Genomic DNA, 21877 nt, shown 5'->3' on the forward strand with positions numbered 1-21877 from the left:
AGCAAAGATTCTACAAGGGCCTCTTCAAAAACACTGGCAGGTGCAACATGACAGCTATTAAGCCCCAGGAAAGAGGATATGAAGGCAGCCAAAGAGGGTCTGGCAGATATAATGGACAACATGTCTAGTGGTGGTTATGGAGATATGGAGACTCAGCAGAACAAGAGATTTTGCTACACACGAGATGGTGTAGAAGTCTCACTGCTATCTAACAGACAATTGTTATGGTTGGTCTATTATATCAAGCTGAATCAGGACTGTGACATACTTTAGGTTGGAGTAGACTCACCAGGTGGTTTTTGCCTTGATAACTGATTGATGTTATATATATTATGTTTGGCACCTTGCTCGATATTCTTAATTAATAAACAAGCATTTTATGATTATACAATAATATATTGGAATTGCTGCAATAGACTAACTAGCCTATACAGCAATCGGACAGGCTATAGGAAACAATGTTTGCATTTTATATACTTTGACACCTCAGTGAAACCCAGATACTGCAAACCATTTTCTAAAAGCAAGGAACATAAAAGCATATGACTTCTCAGAGTTACTCTCTACGTAGAGCCTGTATCCGAGTCATGAAAGAAATAGACTCAACCTGCAGATGCCAATTGTGACTCTTTTGCTACAAGGTTGTTTCATAAAAGGTGTGAACGCATAAATACATACTGGAGAAATGGAAAAGAACCACCAGGTCAGTTCTCAGGTTGTCTGACCACTCTGACCTTTTGATACTGATCATAGAGTTCATTAATGCCATTCACAGTAGTAGCTCAGTAGTTATGACAAAGCCTTTGTGTATTTCCCATTCACATCTATCATAGATAACTACTTAGTAAAATACAACCATCTGAATCCTATTGTCATCACATAACACTTTAGTTACAAAAATGTTGCATGCCACTCAATCATTTGTATATGTGGCAATGTTATTTTCCTTATGACAGGACATTTTTTAAAAGGGAGTAAATATTTTGCAGACACATATTTTAAGCCCAAAAGTCTGGTTTAATTATCATATTGGTTCTTTTTGATTCCCACAAAAACAAAAACAACCTCATAAAGTACATATAATTTTATGCACAAAACAATATACAAAATGTACATGTTCATTCAACTCAAAAAACAAAATACTGTATCTAACTTCATATATTTTTTTAAAAACCTACATTTTATATACATATTAGGGTTTGAAATTAAAGTTTAAATCTGTAAATGTTCTTCTCACTGCAGAATCATTTGGCCACAAAAAATCAGTTTTTAGAGTTCAGTGAGGCTGCTTTTCTCTCTTCATTCTATTTCAGTGAAGCGTGCAAACATGGCCTTCCGAACGGCATCCTTGTAGGTGTCAGATGCGGACAGTTCATATGAGCTTCCTTTAATACCCAAGCCTGTGCCCTTGGTCCTTAATGAAGCCTGTGGGGAGATGTGAAGACACTTATTAGAGGAGACAGACTGGGCACAGGTAGTCCTCGGGTAACGGCGCTAATTGCTCTGTGAGTGAAAAAAAGCCCGTTCACATGCATACTTCCATCTGTTAGGAGGTGTTAAGGGAATGAGTGTTTTTTTTATTGTTTTTTAATTTTTTATATATATATATTTGAAAGTACATGGCATAGAGGAAGAGAGAGGAAACAGGGAGAGAGAAAGGGGAATGACATGCAGCAAAGCAGTCCCTTGCCGGAGTCAAACCAGGGACACTGCGATTATGTGGCATGTGTAGTAACCACTCAGTTACCAAAGCGCCCCAAGACAAAACTGTCAAAGGCTACGTTCACACCGCAGTTAAAAGTGACCTGAATCCGATTTGTTCGCTCAAATGTGACCCATATCTGATTTGTTTCTGACAATGTGAACAGCACAAGTAGCATTGAATCTGACATTTCCAAATCCGATTCAGGCCACTTTCAAATGTGGTACTGAATCGGATACATATCGGATTTTTTTGAATGCGACCGCAATCTGAACAGTCAGGTCGCCTTTAATGCGACTTTGACGTCATTAATGATCATGACGGTCACATCAGGAGGCCACGCTTAAAAGTGTAATATGAACAGCCAAACAATAAATCGGAATTGAGCATTAAGGCCTGCAGTGTGAACGTAGCCAAAAGTGTAGTCAACTGTTGTCATATTCCTCACCGCGATGGGAGCAGTGATGCCCTGTTGGTGGCGTCCCAGACCTTTGCCTTCCTGCCATCCCATTGCTTGCAACATTTTGTTCCCAATATTGTCACTCGTTAGACCGTCTTTGGTGGGCTGTTCGTAATTTCTGATGGAGGTGGATAAAGCGACATTTTAATTATGTAAAAAAAAAAAAAAATTTAATTAAAATCACAGGCGGTTTGCAATGCGAGATTAAATGATTCCACTTACACTGTTGGGGTTGGAGGTTGATAGAACTTCTTCTTAGGTGCAGGAGGTTCAGGAATGCCATACTTCTCTCTTCTCTCTGCAGCTCGGTCTCTGTATTTCAGCTGTTAAGATGACCATGAAACCTTATACACTGTTCACTTATTTAAAAAAAAAGAAAAACTGATATAAATTCTTGAACAAAATACCTCAGTCTCTTTCCTCTCCAGCTCCTCCAGCTCAGCCTCTGAGAGCTTTGATCGTCTCTGAATTTCCAAGTTTTGCTAAAACCAATTGAAAGCAACATCAATCACCTGATCATGCCAAATAAAACACCCTATTTACATATATGTTAAAGACTGTAGAAGAACTATGATGGGAATTCCATTTCACATTACAGCTTCATACACTGAACAGATGGCAGCTCCCAGAATATTAATTACAAAACACCTGCCATCTTATCATCCTAACCTTGTGTAGGTCAGAGAGCTCCTGGTGACGCACTAGAGCCTCTTTGGTGGGGAACTGCCGTCGACACAGGAGGCAAACCATCTTTTTCCAGTCTGTTATTTTTCCTTCGTCGTCTGCCACCCTATCTGAGACGCCCTCCTCTGTGTCGCTGTCCCCATTGTAAGTGGCGACCAGATCACTCTGTAACATGAAATATGAGAATGGATAAAAGGTGGAGAGTTATGGGATTTGTTTTTTTATCATTAACTGTGGAGTGGAGAAATAATGGCAAAGGTCCAAACTTACCGGAACTGAAATCTCCTGCTCCGTGACCATGAACTGTTCAGTCATGAGGGGCGGCATTTCAAAGCCTCCAGTTTGCTGAAAGGAAGCAGCAAATAACAATCAACAAATAACAATCATAAGACTATTCACAACACAAAGGACTCTTTCTTTTATTTTCATTGTGATTAAAAAGCTACTGGTTTCTAATATTATAAAGGCTGATGACAATGTCACATCAAAAATAAAAATTAGAAGAAAGAAAATAAATAATTCTCTATGTTAATAAATAACCAGATTCAAATTAGCCCTGTCAGTCCATATTAGTACCGCTTCAAGTATGCCATGACACTGATCACATACAAAACATGCTTCTAATGAGCACTAAACTACCTTCTTTTCGAAGAGGAAGAAACCTGCATCTGCAGCTGCAGACTCTCTCCTGTCCTCTTCCCTGGATGTTCCAAAGGCTTGAAAATTGCTCTTAAAACTTTCTTTTTGCTTGTTTAAGCTTTTTGCCCAACGCTCCATGTCCTTCGCAATCTGTAATTTGATAAACAGTCAATGAATATACCATTTCAAAGACAAAAGCCTTACACACACACACACACACACACACACACTTTTGAGAAGTAGAGTGTACCTGCTGTGCAGACTTGCTTTTGGGCTTGTCCTTCTTCTCTTTAGGCTCTTTACTGCTCGGAGTGACTGGGGCTGAGGAACTAGCAGTGCTGTTAGCTGTGGACGTCTGTTCTGTGTTTGTGTCCGATGCTGCCGGCGCAGGAACGTATGTCTGCTTCTCACTGTCCCAGTAAAGGTACTGCTGAGTCTCTGAGTTATAGTAGTACTAATTATAACAAGAGTAAGAAAAAGAGTATTGGTTTCAGATAAAGGGAAGTGACATACAAATAGACCATATTTGGCATTATATATACATACAGTGAAATCACTGGGTACTTACTTGGCTGTTTGGATCATAGTACAAGCCAGTCTGTGGATCGTAATAATATCCTGAGGACTCATCATACTGGTATGTAGAAGTGTCAGGGACAGCTACAGATACAAAAAGCAAATATGAAACAAATAGTACTTTCTATATCACATAACATGGTCTATGAAAAACACAGAGATACTATTCAACAGCAGACCCATCTTACCTGATGTGTGAGCAGTGGGGGCAGCACAGACAGCAGTAACAGTGGAGGCTGCTGGTGTTACCAATGATGCAGTGCAAACACTAGCAGCCTGTAGCGCTGCATCAATCGGCCTCATTAATTGATGTGACTGAGAGTGGAGGAGAAAAAAAGTCGCAGTAAGTTTTGGATTCACCATTGTGTGTTCAAGTGAGTGTTCAATTATCAATGAGTACTTGTGTTTGAAGTACATAAACACCACGTTGATACACCGTGTACCTGAATGGCAGGCTGGCCCATGATGACGGGTTGGTAAGCTTGAGCCGTCTGACAGATGACCATGCTGGTGGGTGCAGGGATCGAAACCTTCATTCCTGGAGCAGCTGGAGACAGTTGGCAATGATAAAATTAGCAATCCCGGCCTCAAAAAAAAAAAAGGAAAATTCTACCAAAATATCAAAATAATGAACACCACTTATTACCTCCAAGTAATCCATCTCCAATGGCAGGAGCCAATACTTCAGGCTGCTGCTGCCATACTTGATAACTCTGCCCCTACAGAGGGAAAAACTCTAATTAAACACATGGTCCTTTAAGTCTAAGTCATTGTCACAATAAAGTGCACTGGACTGACCTGTGTTTGCTGTGCGTAGCTCTCTGAAAGAGTGATGTAATCAGAGGTGGTACCTGAACCTTGCTGTAACTAAAAGGATAGCAAGAGGTATGAGAGCATGCCAAGAACAGTATCATTTGAACCAATACTTTGAAAACCCATGTATGAAATGTCCAAATTCAGTAGCTCTTTTACTATAGCTTAAGGGCAATACGTCCAAAATTGCATGTAAACCTCCACTAAATGATATTTAAAAACAAGTTTCTAATATTAACAATCCCACTGAGAATCAACACCCCACAAGTTTTTTGCAGAATTCTGGTCCTTAATATCTCATTATTTTGATTAACAAGTCCATCTGGTTCCCATATAAAACTGAGCACACAACCTTATATATGTCAGTTGTACGCTTCCTGTCCAGTGTGAAATGAAGAATAGTTTAAGTAAATGGATGACAAAACGGCTTAGTTCAGTCAATTTTAAAGGGAAAGGAAATTTGAATTAGTAAGAAACAAAAAAGCAGTAGTAGGTCCTTGTTACCTGGCTGGATGACCACTGAGCAGCAGCAATGGCTGTGCTGGCAACAGAGAGAGCGCTGGCTCTGATCCCATCAGGCTGTGCTGAGTCTCTGTTACAGGACATGGAGCCGTTAGTTAGTTAAACCCTAATTTTGCAGGACATGCAGGATGAAAATGTCTCACTTATTTGCTTTAACCATGCCTGTATTTAAAAACCCTCAAGCAGAATGTGATCCGGAATATCATTTCTAAATAACTGAACCAATTTTTATTCAATTGGAGGTGCAGTTTGAAGACAACAGTGTGCATATTGTTGTGGATTCCAGTCCCCACATGTTTCCGTCCACACTGTGTAGGTACAAAATATCTTTTATGTACTATATTCTATTCATGGAAAGCTAAAGATGGGCTCAAGTCATGCGCGTATGTTTGTGTGTTGACTCACTTCCGAGCACTCTTGGCATAATCCACACCAATTGTTTTCCCATCCAGTTTTAGAGGTGGCTGAAGGCTCTGGAGAATGGTGAGTAGCTGAGAGGCCTCCTGTACAAGAAAGATACAAGATTGTCACGTGTGTGTGTGTACGCCCACGAAAGAAACAATACACTGTACTATATATTGACTCCATAAATAACATACCAAAGGAGATGAGAGCTGAACAAAGGCAAAGCCTCTGTTCTGTCCTGTTTGCTTGTCTTTGATGAGACGGATGTTGCTTGTGGACAAGTTGGCGTAGGGGGCCAATATGTTCAAAATTCCATCGACAGTTGAAAGGGGGGCGATGTTCCTCAAAATTATCGCTGTAATCAAAGCAAGTAGTTAATGTATGCAGAATATGTGCACTAGAGGATTGTAATATTCAAATATGGGAGGAAAACCAAACTCACTGTCTCCGTTGTAATCTCCAGGCTGTTGAGACTCGGCATTTAAACCGCTAACTCCCAATGACTCCCCATCTATATTCAGCAATGACAAGTACATTGACCCATAGGTTGTCAGGAGTCAGTACAAACCATTAACATAAGGAAGGACAGGGTGGAAGTAAAAACTCACCAACTTTAGCTGCTCCACACCTGAAACACTTTAGCCTCTTCCGGAAATTGTACAAGCCACACTGTGATAATAAACCAGTGACAAGGTTTTATTTTTGTTATCGGGCAGCAAGTTCAATTCATTATGAAATATGCTGGAATCGCAGTGTATAGTAGTTAGGAATTACACACAACTCACAGCATTGCAAAGCCAGTTTTCAAACTTCTGCCTCCTGTTGCTGTAGTGCACCGCGATGCTTTTCCCCTGGATCACCAGCTTGTTCTGTGAAGTCAAGAAACCACCAGTTATTTCTAACTTTCAACACATTTCAGCCAAAGAGGCAGGTGAGGTCCTGCCGCTAACCCACTCCATGAGTGAGCACAGCTGGAACGGGAAAAGAGTGGCTACGCTTACACTCGCTGCTTAGGTAGAGTGGCTCAGGGAGTAAAAAGGGAACAGAGATAGAAAGAGAAGTTCAGAGAGAGCGAGAGCTGTAGTTCTCGTGTACAATGGAATGAAGTTCTCATTCAAAATGTTTCTAAGTGTTTGGGACCGGAGTGCTGCCAGCTCATCCCTGTCTCACTCCAGTCTTCGGGCATTAAATGGAGGTGAGAAAATATCCAAGTGACTGAGCTGGAGCAGAATGTGCTATGAAACCACATGGCAGTCAAGGACTAATCAAGACCATTTAAGGGCTTATTAAAAGAGGCAAAAGGGTATATTTAGCTACATCCAACAGTTTTTGCATTGTGTGCTAGTGCTTGTTAATAATGTCAAAATATTTCACTGCATTTCCAAAAGCAAAAGTGATTCACCACATCTGTAAACTAAGTAGCTGAGAGACTTTTGCTTTGGCTAAAAAAAGTTGCTGTATACTTAGCAAATGAATCAACCAAGTGTGTGATATCGAAAATATATGATATCATAATTATACACCATCAAGTTTATGATACAGTCCTAAATATAAACATATCTCAGTTATAACTGTTATCAACATGGTATCGTTTAATTGGGGCTCTAATCTCCAAGAATAAATGCTAGACTTGGTGATTGTTGAGGCAACCTGATTGGTCTCCATCCATCGGGTAGAATCTTGCAAGTGATAAAACTCCACGAAGGCGAAACCTCGGCTTATACCTAGAGACAGCATTCAAATATAGACGGGAGGCGTGTTAGTTAGAATGCTTTGGTGCAACATTCAAACTCACAATGGGCTTGAACAGTCCAATTCAAAGTCAAACGGAGGGAGGAGAGTGCTTACAAAGTCAAAAAGGGATGGTGGATAGCATGTAATGTCTGTATAATAATTGGTACAGTACATACAGTTACCTCCTTACCTGGCTATGTCATTGCACCAAATGATTTTATGTGACACAATTGGATCTTCTGACACTTGTAATATGACACGTTTTTTTTTTTTTCTCAGGCAAAGTGATAAAGGAGGCAAAGATGATTGTAAGGCAGAAATGTGAAGGTCAATGTGAGAGCCTCCACTGAACAGCGACACTCACCTGTCCTTTTCTTCATCAAGCGGATGTCCACAGGCTGCGGCCCCTGCAGCTGCTCAAGGGCTGAGCGGATCTGGAACACGGAGCACAGGTTAGGTCAAATTCATGTAAATACAACAGTCCTATTTTGCATATCATTAAAAAAAAAGAGAAAAAACAGTGATATTACACATTACAAACAGGCAGCTAAAAAAAACCCCAAACAAAACAAAAAAACACTATATGTAGCCCATTGTCTTCTGAAGGCCATGTTCAGACCAAATCAGGTGTTGTGTTTAAAGTAAAGTGAGACTTTGCTGTCAGCTTCCCAATCCACTTGAAAAAGGATGAGGGAGAGAAGATGTGGTCACGTAAGTTAGAGAGTGAATGAAGAGAGGGAGCAGTGATAGCAAGAAAGCCAGTGAATCAGACCAATAGAACATTATTAATAATTAATAATAATCTAATCATTATTATTATTATTAGAGCACAAACACCTCCACTCAACCCTGCCTGATTTGGTCTGAATCAACCCAACTCAGCTAATCACAAAAAAACCCCAATTGACATCAGATGTTTCACTTTGACCAGTTCAATTTTACAAAGTGCTCTGCTCTGCATAAAGTAGATTGGGACAGCTTTCCAAAGAAGCTGCCGACCTTCTAAAAAAACTAGATTGCTGCAGGTTTGAATAGGAAGAAAAACCTAAAAATGACCTCAGAATATGAGGTAAAGCCAGACCAAATGCACCAAAGCGGCCAGGTACTGCCCACACGTCCCATAATCAGCTGCTTGATGGTGGACCAGTTGAAGAGTCATGTTACATCAAATACAGTTTCCTACTTTGCGTCCATTGTTGTATTTTAGGTTCACAAGTGACACAGATGAGTGCAGGAGCTGTTTCTGCTGATTCTTCTCTCCAGGGGTTAAATGACTGGGTAACCCTCCATTTCCATTTGTTTTGGTTAGACGAGCATTCCAGGTTTGACATTGCAATTTTCCACCATTTCTAAATTCACCAATTTTAACGTAACCCTTAATCCTGCCAACAGGGTACTAAACTCTACTAACTTTGGAGAAAACAAACAAGAGAGCAGTAAGTCTGACAAGCTCACGGCTTTTGGTGAAGCTTTACCCTTAAAAAAGCACGAGTAAGACCTGTGAACATACATCGTCATCTGTGACATGGAGAGAGAGACCCCTCAGCATAACAGTCTTGCTCTCCTCTTCCTGCTCCATTTTGTAGTCCTGCTCTGGATAGTCTCCATCATACTCATCATCCGATCTGTCGCTGTTGTGACGCTTTCGACCCCTCTGTTGTAAACAAAGAAATAATGCAGCAATTATTGAATTTGAAAGCTGGATTTCCTTTATTAGAATACTAACAATGTGCTTTCACATGAATTCCTATTGGCTTACCTCTGGACTGTCTCTGTGCTCATCAAAGCGCTCTCTGTGTCTATCATCACCCCAGCGTCGATCATAATCCCGCTCTATATTTCTACTTCGTCTTTCATGCCAGTCTGGATCATCTCTCCTCCCATCGGAACCATATCTCCCACTACGCTCACCACGACTGAGCCTGAAATAAAAGATTCAACAGCTTTTATTGTCACATGCACAACACAGTGGATATCAACACTGAAAGAAGTGAAATGTGTTGTCTTCATGCTCTAGTAAAGGATAAGAGACAAAATAAAGAATACACACACAAATATACTTTATATTGCAGTATTGCACACTGGTAATGGACTGAATGCAGTTGCATAGGTATGTTTATATATATACATACATCACACACTGATTTCGTTGTACTAACTGTATAATGACAATAACATTTGATTCTTGATAAATAGATTTATATTGTGTTGTACATAAGTGATATGTGATAAATACTTTTGGTAAAAATATGAATATTGCCTAGAAGGTGAAGTTGTTATTTTATTGTTTTTATTACAAATATTATATGTAAACTAGAAAATTCCAGGGAAATTTGGAGTGCCACTGGACTGCTGCCTGGATGACATGATTTATTTCCAGTCTTCAAAAGTCACCCTGATCATATTCTGGTTTTGATAATTGCACGAACACTAACTAAATAACTGTTACTGTTGCAGTATTAAGTACATCTTACTAGTCAGTATCAAGTGTAACAGTAGATGTAAGCAGAGAGTAGCACACAGAGCAGCAAGTAGCAACATGCACTAACTCTAAGCACTACACTACAGCACTTTACACTTCACACATACCCTGTGATAGCACACAACACAAACAAACACAAACACACACACACACACACCATACCTGCCTGCATTTGAGCAGTAAGAGTGTCGATATAAGTCATATATATATATATATATATATATATATATATATATATATATATATATATATATATATATATATATATATATATATATATATATATATAAGTTGTTATATTATTTTCATGTAGCCTTGAACTTTTACATTGTGTAATCTGCTGAGTATACGGGAAATGACTGTGATGATTAAAGGGAACAATGTTGCATTAATTAATAAGGGTTTTTATAAGTGATAAGAAGTGAATGCTTGTATTGACTTAGACGTAGTAACACCACTGTAACAAAAAACACAATGTAACTTGAAGTGGAAAAGTACAGAGCGTGAAAAGATGACCTTTAATGTGTTCTCAGCAAGTATGTGAAAAGTAGGATGTTTGTCTCAGTGTTGCTGATTGTTTTGAACTAAATACTTCTTCTTCTATTTCATTAAAAGAATACACGAGGACAAACTGACAGCTTCCTCAACAAAGGTAACAATGTAGTGTTTGGTAGGGGGTTGGGTAAGGGTGCACAAGAGGAAGAGAGAGAGAAACTGTGAGTCTCGGTTTTGTCATAAGCTTCTTTTGGGGAGAAATTTCAGACTTAGGCCCACTTAATTGGGGACAGCTTGTCCAACTGGGGATAAAGGCTGTGTCCCCAATTGGGAAAAGGCTGACTTTAGGGTCAGTGGTTAAAGTAAGGGATAGGTTTAGGAAAGTAGTGGTTATGGTAAGGATTAGAATAAATCTCCAGTAATGTCCTCAAAAGTGACCATGGTCTGTTTATGTGTACGTGTGTGCGTGTGTGTGTGATTATTATGTATGTTCACAACATTCAACAGTCTGATGGCATAGGAAGGTGAAGGTGACCATTAGAAAATTGCACTCGAACTGTGCCACTACTACATTAGATTATTGAGCTTACCTTTTATCAGCTCCCATGGTTTAGTGTAGAGGACACACGTTCAATCAAGGGACTCTATGAGACCAAAAATATATATATATCTCAGCCATTGAATCAATCAGACATTGTTTAAGATCAGCCAGGGAAAACACAACTTGAACACATTCCTTGATTTATTTGTGCTGTGCGTGACAACATGGCTTCTTTTTCGTTATCCCCCACAAATTGAAAGAAGTACTTTGTAAAATAATATTTATCCCACAAAAAATAAATTATCGCTGTTGATGATTACAAAGAAGGTAACATCTGAAGTCAGACCTTTAAGATTTTGCTCAGGAGGGGTTTTTCCTCGTTTTTAATAATCAACATGTTACTGAATACATATAATGCTGTTTTTAATTCTTTGAAAACATTTTTTTTTATTATTATTATTTTGTAAATAAATCATGATTTGGGCTTATTCAGAGCACAAATGGCCTTAAATGGCGTCATGGTACCAAATACCATAACATGCCAGTTTCTTGATTTTATTCTTCTTTATTTTATTTTCCAAAATCTGATACAATACCCTAACAGTTGAAAGCATTAGTTAGAAAATTAGAAAAGTAATCAAATGGAATAGATGACATTACTTTGATTACGCTATTGAACTAGTTACATTACTTATTACATTTTAAATGGGGTAGCTAGTAATCTGTAACCTATTACATTTCTAAAGTAACCTTCCCATCCCTGGTTGTAAATTACGCTTTCCATAAATAAAGTGATGGAAAAAAGACACTGTGTGGTTCTCTATCTGCTACAATATTTGATACTTTAAACTGTATTGAACAAAACAACTACAATGAAACCAATGAACCCACTTACAATGGATCTGCTTCATCTCAAGTCATACATTTACTACGGACAGCTGCCAGGCAGACATCCCCATTTTGACTAGCTTGGACACAGTGAACCACTTTCATGCAATTGTTTCATACTGATAGAGATTTGAAACAGCTGACAGAAAACATTGTTTCATATAGCTATACATTAGGTTGACGAGTGATGAACGTCAGCGATATTCTGACAAAAACAAGCCCCAGGCCTTTGTTAACACACCAGTCACAGCAGGCCACTGGAAATATGTGCGCTTAGCTTTAGCTTTAAGGTTTGATGAATGCTATGTGGATCAGTTAGCGTAGTGGTAAATATTTGAGCTTACGTTAGCCGAAAGAAGAAATACAATCCCGTGTCGTTTGGTGTTAACAAATCGTATTAGAAACAGCTCGTTGAATCTGATTTTCTGTTACTACGTTTTTTTTCCCCAGCTCGTCCGGTCTGAAGCTGCTTTTTCCTCTTCTTTGGTGTTTTAAGGCAGTTGGTGTCTTTGATTGTAATACTGCCTCCTGCTGGATTTATCCGTCTGGTCAATGTCACAGGCTGGTCCTGCTTCTTATTGTTTGGTCTTATGGGGGAACATTACTACCACCTAGTGGAATGCAGTGTGATGCGCAGGATGGATAGATGGATAGATAGATGGATAGATAGATATTAACCGATATTAACGGCTGATATTGCCCTAGTACAGTATGTAGGCTGTATGTATGTATGTATATGTATGTATGTATGTAGGGACAAAATAAATGGTCAGGATGAAAAATGATCCCTCGATGATATCTTCCTCCCCTATCTCGGTGGTATTCAGGAATATTCTGGCAGACATTGCATGATTTATGGTCCCCTGGGTGACCGTGTCTGCTGCAGTCGTGTTGCACATCCAATAGTCTCAATAGAAAAATGACCACCAAGCTCAAGTTCAAAGACTGACCAGGAAGATGAAGCTATTAAATCAGAGATGAGTGCAGTGTACATATTCCGAAACATGTTTGTACATGTGCATTAAAAGTATCTCAGTCTTTCATGTTTAAAATGTCCTTGTTTTCTCTCTTCCACTGAATTATTCATGTATGAATTATTGTGCATTTATTTATTATACTGATCAATAATTAATTAATAATTAAGCAATAATCTCTACAACAATCACACCAGTGACACCGAGACAGTGACGGCTTATGCCCAGTTTCTTTAACACCTCCCTGTGAAATTGGTTATTGGTAGCTATTTCTTACTGGTAGACTAGACTACAGGCATTTTGGGTTGGTAACAACACATCCAGCAACATCACACGGAACACGGGGATGTGTGCTCATCCCCCTGCTCTTCACCCTGCACAGCTCAAACCTCTTCACAAAGTTTATGGATGATACAACTGTGGTGGGTCTCATCACTAACAATGATGAAAAAAGCATCGCTTATTGTCTAACACCTGACTTGAATGAGCCTAACAAATGAGAAGCAGTTCCATAAAGGCCAATCCACGTTCATGCAATCAAACTAAAGACAGGCTGGAATATTCAGACTAATTCAGTAGGGGCTGGCTCAATTTGCGGCAGCGGCATCTTCCGCGGCATTTCTTGCGGCACCCAGAGATGCCGCAGAAAGTGCCGCTGGCTGCCGCCGGCAGCCGCACTTTCCGCGGCATTTCTTGCGGCACCCAGAGATGCCGCAGCTAGATGTCGCTAGTAGGCACTTTCCGTGGCATTTTTTGCGGCATTTTCTGCGGCATTTCTTGCGGCACCCACAGATGCCGCGGCTAGATGTCGCTAGTAGGCACTTTAGTAGGCACTTTCCGTGGCATTTTTTGCAGCACCCAGAGATGCCGCGGCTGCTGGGTGCAATTATGTGATACGGCATGCCGCTGTGTGCCGGGGGATAATGCTTGTGTCACCATGTGCTGGAGCATGGAGGAACACGTAGGGGGACGGGGCAGATGATAATAGCCTAAGTGCGGGATAGGCTATTAGTTTGAATTTCGGTGAAACCTGAGGAAGTATTTAGCAATGATATCCAAATTATAGCCTACTACAATTTGTCCAGATAAACCATCAACCACGAAACATCTCAAAATTATAGCCAAACAGATTAATAGATTTGTTCTGCTGTTTATTTATTATTATTTTTAATAATTCTCTTCATTTCTGCCCTGTTCCTAACTTTAAGCATACGTAATTTTGATGAATTCAACCCTTGAAATTACATTTTTATGGTTTCAATTAATAGCCTTGCAATGTTTTCCATAAAAATGTATTAACAAAAAGAAACAAACACAACAATTGAACAAGGTTGTGTGTGTGAGAGAGAGAGAGAGAGAGAGAGAGAGAGAGAGAGAGAGAGAGAGAGAGAGAGAGAGAGAGAGCGCGAGAGCTATATGCACACATCCACTACTTACTGAATTTCAGCCTGCTCCTGGTTTCCCGTCCTACATTATTGGACAAACGGATTAATCCAGGTGTGTCTGACCTCAACTTTTGGTCAGACACACCTGGATTAATCCGTTTGTAGGACGGGAAACCAGGAGCAGGCTGAAATTCAGTAAGTAGTGGATGTGTGCATAAAGCACATTAATCTTCAAATCTAGCCCACACTTTCAAGTCCATTTTATCTATCAATTCTTGATTGAAAGTGTCATAGTCGGTCTTTTTTCCAAACACAAATGTGAGGTGTTCTGCTGGAGAACATTCGTCGTAGTCCTCGTTCCACACTTTCAGTTCCTCCAGCAGGTCCTTTTTTTCTTTGTTGTCCATTGCTTCACAATTACTATGGTTGCCGTTCTCACCTTCCATTTTGAGTGTAGGCCTAGGCAATTGTGACAGTGAAAAACAAAACAGGCAGGGCAGTAACTGAAGACTCTGTGGATATAATAAAGTGAATGGTCAGCAAGAAATGACAATCAATTAATATATAACCTATTTGCCAAGTCATGTTTTTACAAGTGACACTTTACAAATTAAGAATTGGGAGGCATTAATTATTACAGTGTAATAGGGTATTTGTTAGTGTTGGCTTTGGCTATTCAATATAAGATGAAAAAAAATCTCTGTATAATTGCTGCAAGACACTTATAGAATAGTAATGGCGCCGTGTTATTTTGCGTCCCATTAACCTGGTGTTTATCTTTCTATGAGTAAACAAAACGGATATTGGTGTTATGTAATAGGTCATTAATATATATATATATATATATATATATATATATATATATATATATATATATATATATAAATATTTATATTTGAGTTATTGTGGCTGTTTAAGCTACACGCTGCATACTATGCAAAGCCTTTCATTTGAAAAGCTGAAAACGTAACAAGCTTGTTATAAGCTAGTGCCTAACTACTTTGGTGAGAGGGGGAGGGGGCCTTGCTAGAAGTTTTAAATTTGCCTACTTAATTGTCAAATTACTTGAGTGGAAATAGCAGACGCTTTAAATTATACAACTAAAATCAAGGCACACATTTGACTAAATTGATTATGACTTACCTATGTTTCTCCAGTCGTCAATGTCTCTTTAGGGATTTGAAATACAGGACTGACAGTCGTACGCTGATGTGACAAATGAGTGGGCAGTCGTCAAAATGATTTGACACGCTCTCGGGTTGCCAGGTGTGACAGGTAACTCTCCAAAGTAGGTTATGATATTTAAAAATGCGGTTTTATACACAATTTTCCATAATTAAAAAAAAAAATCTCTCATAAAAATTAAGTATAGGCTATTTTAGTAGGCCTTGCCTCTTATTATGTCACATATCTCCAACACTATAACAAAAATACACAAATCCGTTTATCAGTATTATAGACCAATTGCCTAAAAAGCTGATGTTAAAAATGTGACGCAGTCTCATTGTGTCATAAAGTGTCACAAATCTTATTGTAAGTATTGCCTTAGCACACGTCCATTTTAGTTATAGTGGATAAAGAAAGATGAGGACAGGGAAACCCAAACATGGCAACCATTCTATATGTATTCTTTAGGCTACGTTTAACATGTGTGGCATCAAAACATAATTATTTTCTAACGTTGACATGTCTGTAAATTGCCATCTAAAGCCTAAAACCATGCCACAGTCATGAAATCATTGCCGCGTAAAGTGCCTACTACCGACATCTAGTTGCGGCATCTGTGGGTGCCGCAAGAAATGCCGCAGAAAATGCCACGGAAAGTGCCTACAAGCGACATCTAGCTGCGGCATCTCTGGGTGCCGCAAGAAATGCCGCGGAAGATGCCGCTGCCGCAAATTGAGCCTGCCCTCTCTCGACTAATTGCGTGTGCACGCCATGTACAAGCAGCCCATGACGTCGAACACAGATCAAACGGATTCACAATGACAAAATCCACCACGAAAGAGCCACAGAGCAGCAGCAGTTCTGCTGGAGACATATGACGAATTTAAACGTAAGATCACAAAAAAACAATAAATAAAATCCAAGAGAAAGGCTGGCAGGAAATTGCAGATCGATTGAATGGGTCTGATCTGTCTCTGAATGTGCACTCTTGTTGCAGTGCTCTTGTGAGAGCTCTGTTATGTACAAGGCAAACTCCTCCATCAAGGGACACGCCTGAACTAACAGAAACAGCTCATGGGTTGAGGTCGTTAGACTAGACCTTAATTAATTAACAGAAAAACGGAACGCCTAGACATGCATCCACTAAACACGTCTTAGTTGACGTTTAGACATTATTTTAAATGTACTAATCAATAACCAATACCTTTAAAACAGCGCTTCTTACCAGTTAAAGACATGAGGATTTAAATATTACATCTCTTGTCCAAATAATTTTGCAGTTGTTCAATATTTATGAGGCTGTCATCTGTCAGGCCTCAATGTTCAATATTATGAACACACAGACACAAATACATATAGGCCTATATATAGGCTATGTATAAATTAGCCTAACTAACGAAATAAACCTGGCTTATTTGGTAATCCTGCTTTATGGAACAGGGCCCTGGTCTGTCTACCCCCACAACCCACCCCTCACCCCTATCCTCCCAACATATTCACACACACACACACACACACACACACACACACACACACACACACACACACACACACACACACACACACACACACATTATACAGGTCATGGCTACTTTTGGGGACATCTCATTGGCTTGGCTTACAGCAGTAGCTATGTAAACTGATCTACTATATATTTAAATATTGCAAGTGCCTTATTGCCCCTACTGTCAGTACACATTTATAAAAACTGCTTTTTTAAAATGTGTTTTGCTTTTTAGTTGCACTATTGTTGTTGTTGGTGTTTATTTTATTGTTGTCTACCTCACCATGGGACTGAGAAACATAATTTCAATCCTCTACATGTTGTGTTCATGTAGCAGGACTGACAGTAAAGTTGACTTTCAACTTTTGAACTTTGAATTGACTGATATTATTATATGTACAGAACACATAAACACACTCTTTTTTTTAGCAATGATCTCTCAAATGTGGTTATCAGTCACTTACAACAAAGATGTAATAGAGGCTGTGATATTTTACAGTTTAACAACAACTTTATTGTGTAAAATGACATCAGTGAAACTGTAAACTTCACTCATTTATACTCATAAATATGATTAGCTATGAATTAAAAACAAAAATGCATATATGGAAATTGAATTCAGAAGAATTATGAAGTAGGAAGCTTATATAACTTCAAAATATTAGCACATATCAGACAACATATTCGGTGATACCGATATACATACATACATACATACATACATACATACATATTACTTTATATGATCTGTGTGTGTCAGTATGTGTTATCAGCAGAGGAATCTCCATCTATGATAACACATATAACAGATTTGTTTTGTTTTGTTTTTTCTACCATCTATCTACCATTCTTGCTCTTTATTACGTTTAATTATTTATACATGGGTATCTGTATAGTCATAATACAAGTACTCTGAATTCTACACGAAGCGCCTATTCTCCCTGACTGTAGTTACCCAGGAGGACTAATTGCCAAAACTGGCTGTACAGTTGTTATTAATCTTAATAAAACAAATATCTTTCCACGGACACTGGCTGACCTCCTCCATCACCGCGGGATGGCGCTGCAGTGCCGATGAGTGAGACGCGGATGAGCCACAGAAGCAGAGCTCATCATCCCTGGATTCAACCACCGCAGAGCAATGGCCGCGGCAGCTGATGCGAATTGTTAAATGTTGTTTAATTGATTGAACTACTTCACTTAGCGCATACTTTGAGTCTCTCGAAGTTAAGAGGAAAACATTGTGAGGTCGCCGCGATCGGACGCCTGCTCCAACACTACTGCGACCCAGGCATCAGGAAGAGAGGAAGGTAGCCAGATGGCTAACGTTAACATTAGCGCACCCCCAGCGTCACTTCTGCTCATCTATAGCAGTTTCAGACATCGTTTGTTTAGTCTTATGAGAAAACAGATCGTTTCAACTTTGTGACGCGGAGCTAAAGTGTATTGTTTTACGCTGGTTAGTTAGCTTTATACGTATGCTACTGCCGCTGCTTGCTAGCTAGATGCACTGACAGCTCATACCTCTAACGCTAATTAGCTCTTACAGCTTTTTGGTCATTTAAAGAGCTATTACATGCAAGCAAGTCTCTCAATAATCAGCACGTTATTTTAGTGTTTGGAGTTTACAGAAGCTGTGTTAAACTTGCCTGTTGATAGTCTGTGTCTTTGATTCTTTAGCTACCAGGCTATATGGCTGAGCCGGAGCTTCTGCTGGACTCTAACATTAGACTATGGGTGGTATTGCCCATTGTCTTCATCACCTTTTTTGTTGGGGTGATTCGTCATTATGTCTCCATCCTTCTTCAAAGTGACAAGAAGTTGACACTAGAACAGGTTTCTGACAGGTAAGTAGTCTTTGGCCGACCTCACATGAGATTAGAGACATGACTATTTTACAAAACATGCATCTTCATAGTAATACATTTACAAAGCACACACAGAAACAAGTGGAAAAGAAAAGGAACACAAATAAAAAGATGAAACAATACTTGTTGTGTACAACATGATTCTCACTACCATATTCAGTTTTTATCATTGTAAATATAAACAGTTTTGGTTAAGTCTATATCATCAGCCCACTATACTTTGATCTGATGAATGAATACATCTCCCATTCCAGCCAGGTTCTTATTCGGAGCAGAATTCTCAGAGAAAATGGAAAATACATTCCCAAACAGGTAGGCAGTTGAGTTTATGTTGTTTCATTACGTTCTTGTTAAACCTCTAGTCTTGCCATTTATTTGAGGCAACTACAGCATGTGTGACAATGATACTTAAATTCTCTTATGTTTCAGTCATTTTTGATGAGGAAGTTCTACTTCAATAATCAAGAAGATGGATTTTTCAAGAAGACCAAAAGAAAGGTTGTTCCACCCTCTCCAATGACTGGTAATCTTTTTTGAAGTGTTAACCAATATACAGAATGTGAATATGCAATCTCCTGTGTATAATCCACAGTGATCATTTTTATATAAGCTTGTTTAAATGTTTAAAAAAAAAAGCATTGAAACAATTCAATATAACATTAATAAATAAATATTAGTAGATAAACCAACCTAAGTCAACATGCCAAATGCAGTTTAAAAAATGTGTTAAAATCATAACCCAATGACAGGACAGAGGATATCACCATGTCACTGCTGGAAGTCTGGTGTTTGACCACTCAATTTAACACATCTACATTTTGATTCAGCACACTCACTGTACAATTATTATTAATTGTAATAAAACAAATGTACAAGACATATTGATTATATTTGCTCACTCCATCTTTTCACAGATCCCAGCATGCTGACAGACATGATGAAAGGAAATGTCACCAACGTGCTTCCAATGATCCTCATTGGAGGCTGGATAAACTGGACCTTTTCAGGATTTGTAACAAGTAATGATCTCACTCATCGCAAGCCTGTGGCACAAAATGACGTTTGGTTTGTTTTGCTATAAGAAATAGTTTTATGCAGAAACCCTACACTGAGTTCTTTCTGTACCTTTTTTCACACAGCTAAGGTTCCCTTCCCTCTCACTCTGCGCTTCAAGCCCATGCTGCAGCAAGGAATAGAGCTGCTTTCACTGGATGCTTCCTGGTAAACTTACAAAACATATATATAAAACATATATACCGTGCTACTCATTACTGATGTCAAAATGCTGAACATAATGCTTTACCTTTTGGTCATTTTTTCTCTTGTTTTTTTCTGTGTGTTCATCAAGGGTGAGCTCAGCGTCCTGGTATTTCCTGAATGTGTTTGGGCTACGAAGCATGTACTCATTAATCCTAGGCCAAGATAATGGTAATTTTTGCTAATTTCAATATTATTTTGTTTCTCAGAATGTACAGTTTGGTGATAAAACACAAAAATGTCTGCACCTGTTACACAAGCGAAAAACTGAAAGCTTCATGAAGGGACTTGAATCAGAGGATCGAAAGATTGCAATTATATTCATAGCAACAGAACCAATAATTTAATTGTTTACTTGCCAAGGAACTCTTGGCACATTCTTGTGCGTTGGTGCACATAGTTTTAAATTGGTAGGTGTGTGAGAGTGGTTGAGCTTCAACTATGTGAACCAGCCAATGAAAACCAACAGATAAAAGCTGCATTTAATTGCATAGAGAGGTGTTGATTCAAAATGGGATAGGCAGTACTAGAAACCCTTGAAGTTGTCATTTGATTCAGTGTTGAACGTGAACTATGAACAGATGAATGGAGAGCATGAGACTTTGGTGAATTCCATGCTATAAGTTGCTTTCAGAAAATGATCATTACATTCCAAAGATGCTGATTGTGTTTGTTACGTGATGCAACTCTTATAGGTGCTGATCAGTCGAGGATTATGCAGGAGCAGATGAGCGGTGCTGCGATGGCCATGCCAGCTGACACAAATAAAGCTTTCAAGGTACATATAGCATCAGCAAGGTTAATAATGAGGTTGGGCATTGGTCGTTTGTTCATGTGATTTTTGTCCTTGATTTCAGGCTGAGTGGGAGGCACTGGAACTGACTGACCATCAGTGGGCGCTGGAGAGCGTAGAGGAGGAGCTGATGAGCAGGGAGCTGGACTTTGATGGCATGTTTAGCAAGGAGCTACCAAGTGGCATCTTCTGATGACCTGATAATTACTACTTAGAGCCTTCACTTTTAATTTTGATCATTTCAGGGATTTGTTTTTGGTTACAAACACAGAGATGGGACAAATCCCTCCATGTTATGCAAAGTTTACATTCCCTTATTTGAGGTCCTTGTCACATTACCTTTCTGTTCCTGTTTGGGAGAAATTAAGTGGCTTTTTGCATATTGAAATGCATCATTATTAGCTTGCAACTGTATGCCATCATAATGCCATTAGGTAATAGAATGTGAACTACCTAGTGTGTATTTTTTCTTAGGTCATGCACAGCTAGCATTACTGTACTCATTTTCATATGTATCATCAACAGTGGGAGTAAATACCATTTTACAGGTCTGAATGATGTTTATCTAATTATAATTTAACAATCTTTAACCACTCCTTTGTTAGACCATAGATAGATCATCTGTTCTGTGTCAGCTGCCTGAAGTTGGATGTAAATCCAGAACTGATTAGGTGTTGGCCTGAGCAAAATATGTTTTTGTGATTGAAGTGTTGTGTTTTTGAAGTATGTAGATGGTTTATTTTGTATTGTAACTCTCCTGTGTTTTGTACAGAATAAAGCCTGTTTTGACTAATTACCTGAGTTGATTTGTTGCAGTGCACCTAAATACAATGTTCGTTTTTGCAAACTAATAATTACTAACATTGTTTTCTACCCTTAGCTATCATACAGTGTTGATTTGATTTGATACCCTTGGAGGAACTCACAGCAGAACAAGGGTCCATGTAAAAACCCTTTTGGTACACTGCTTTGTACTTTGCGGATTTGG

At 39.0% G+C, this 21877-nt stretch overlaps 2 protein-coding genes across 2 annotated transcripts; one reads left to right on the forward strand and one right to left on the reverse strand.

Annotated features, from left to right (window-relative positions):
• Nucleotides 1–1002: 1002 nt before the first annotated feature.
• On the reverse strand, nt 1003–12417 carry LOC128355753 (RNA-binding protein 5-like). The gene is made up of 25 exons (XM_053316093.1): nt 12286–12417; nt 11103–11156; nt 9295–9457; nt 9046–9189; nt 7900–7969; nt 7452–7525; nt 6587–6670; nt 6410–6470; nt 6244–6312; nt 5996–6156; nt 5802–5899; nt 5379–5466; nt 4860–4928; nt 4708–4780; nt 4505–4608; nt 4250–4376; nt 4054–4145; nt 3736–3939; nt 3486–3635; nt 3117–3191; nt 2832–3011; nt 2570–2644; nt 2385–2485; nt 2151–2280; nt 1003–1425 (listed from the first exon to the last, which is right to left on the reverse strand). The coding sequence occupies exons 2-25, from the start codon at nt 11117–11119 to the stop codon at nt 1300–1302; spliced, it is 2535 nt and encodes an 844-aa protein (XP_053172068.1). The 5' UTR covers nt 11120–11156; nt 12286–12417; the 3' UTR covers nt 1003–1299.
• Nucleotides 12418–18094: 5677 nt separating this feature from the next.
• On the forward strand, nt 18095–21666 carry emc3 (ER membrane protein complex subunit 3). The gene is made up of 9 exons (XM_053316090.1): nt 18095–18281; nt 18652–18818; nt 19094–19151; nt 19269–19362; nt 19754–19858; nt 19979–20060; nt 20188–20267; nt 20792–20874; nt 20954–21666. The coding sequence occupies exons 2-9, from the start codon at nt 18664–18666 to the stop codon at nt 21080–21082; spliced, it is 786 nt and encodes a 261-aa protein (XP_053172065.1). The 5' UTR covers nt 18095–18281; nt 18652–18663; the 3' UTR covers nt 21083–21666.
• Nucleotides 21667–21877: the final 211 nt, after the last annotated feature.

The sequence above is a fragment of the Scomber japonicus genome, chromosome 3, assembly GCF_027409825.1.
Source record: "Scomber japonicus isolate fScoJap1 chromosome 3, fScoJap1.pri, whole genome shotgun sequence".
In the NCBI taxonomy this organism is placed as follows: domain Eukaryota; kingdom Metazoa; phylum Chordata; class Actinopteri; order Scombriformes; family Scombridae; genus Scomber; species Scomber japonicus.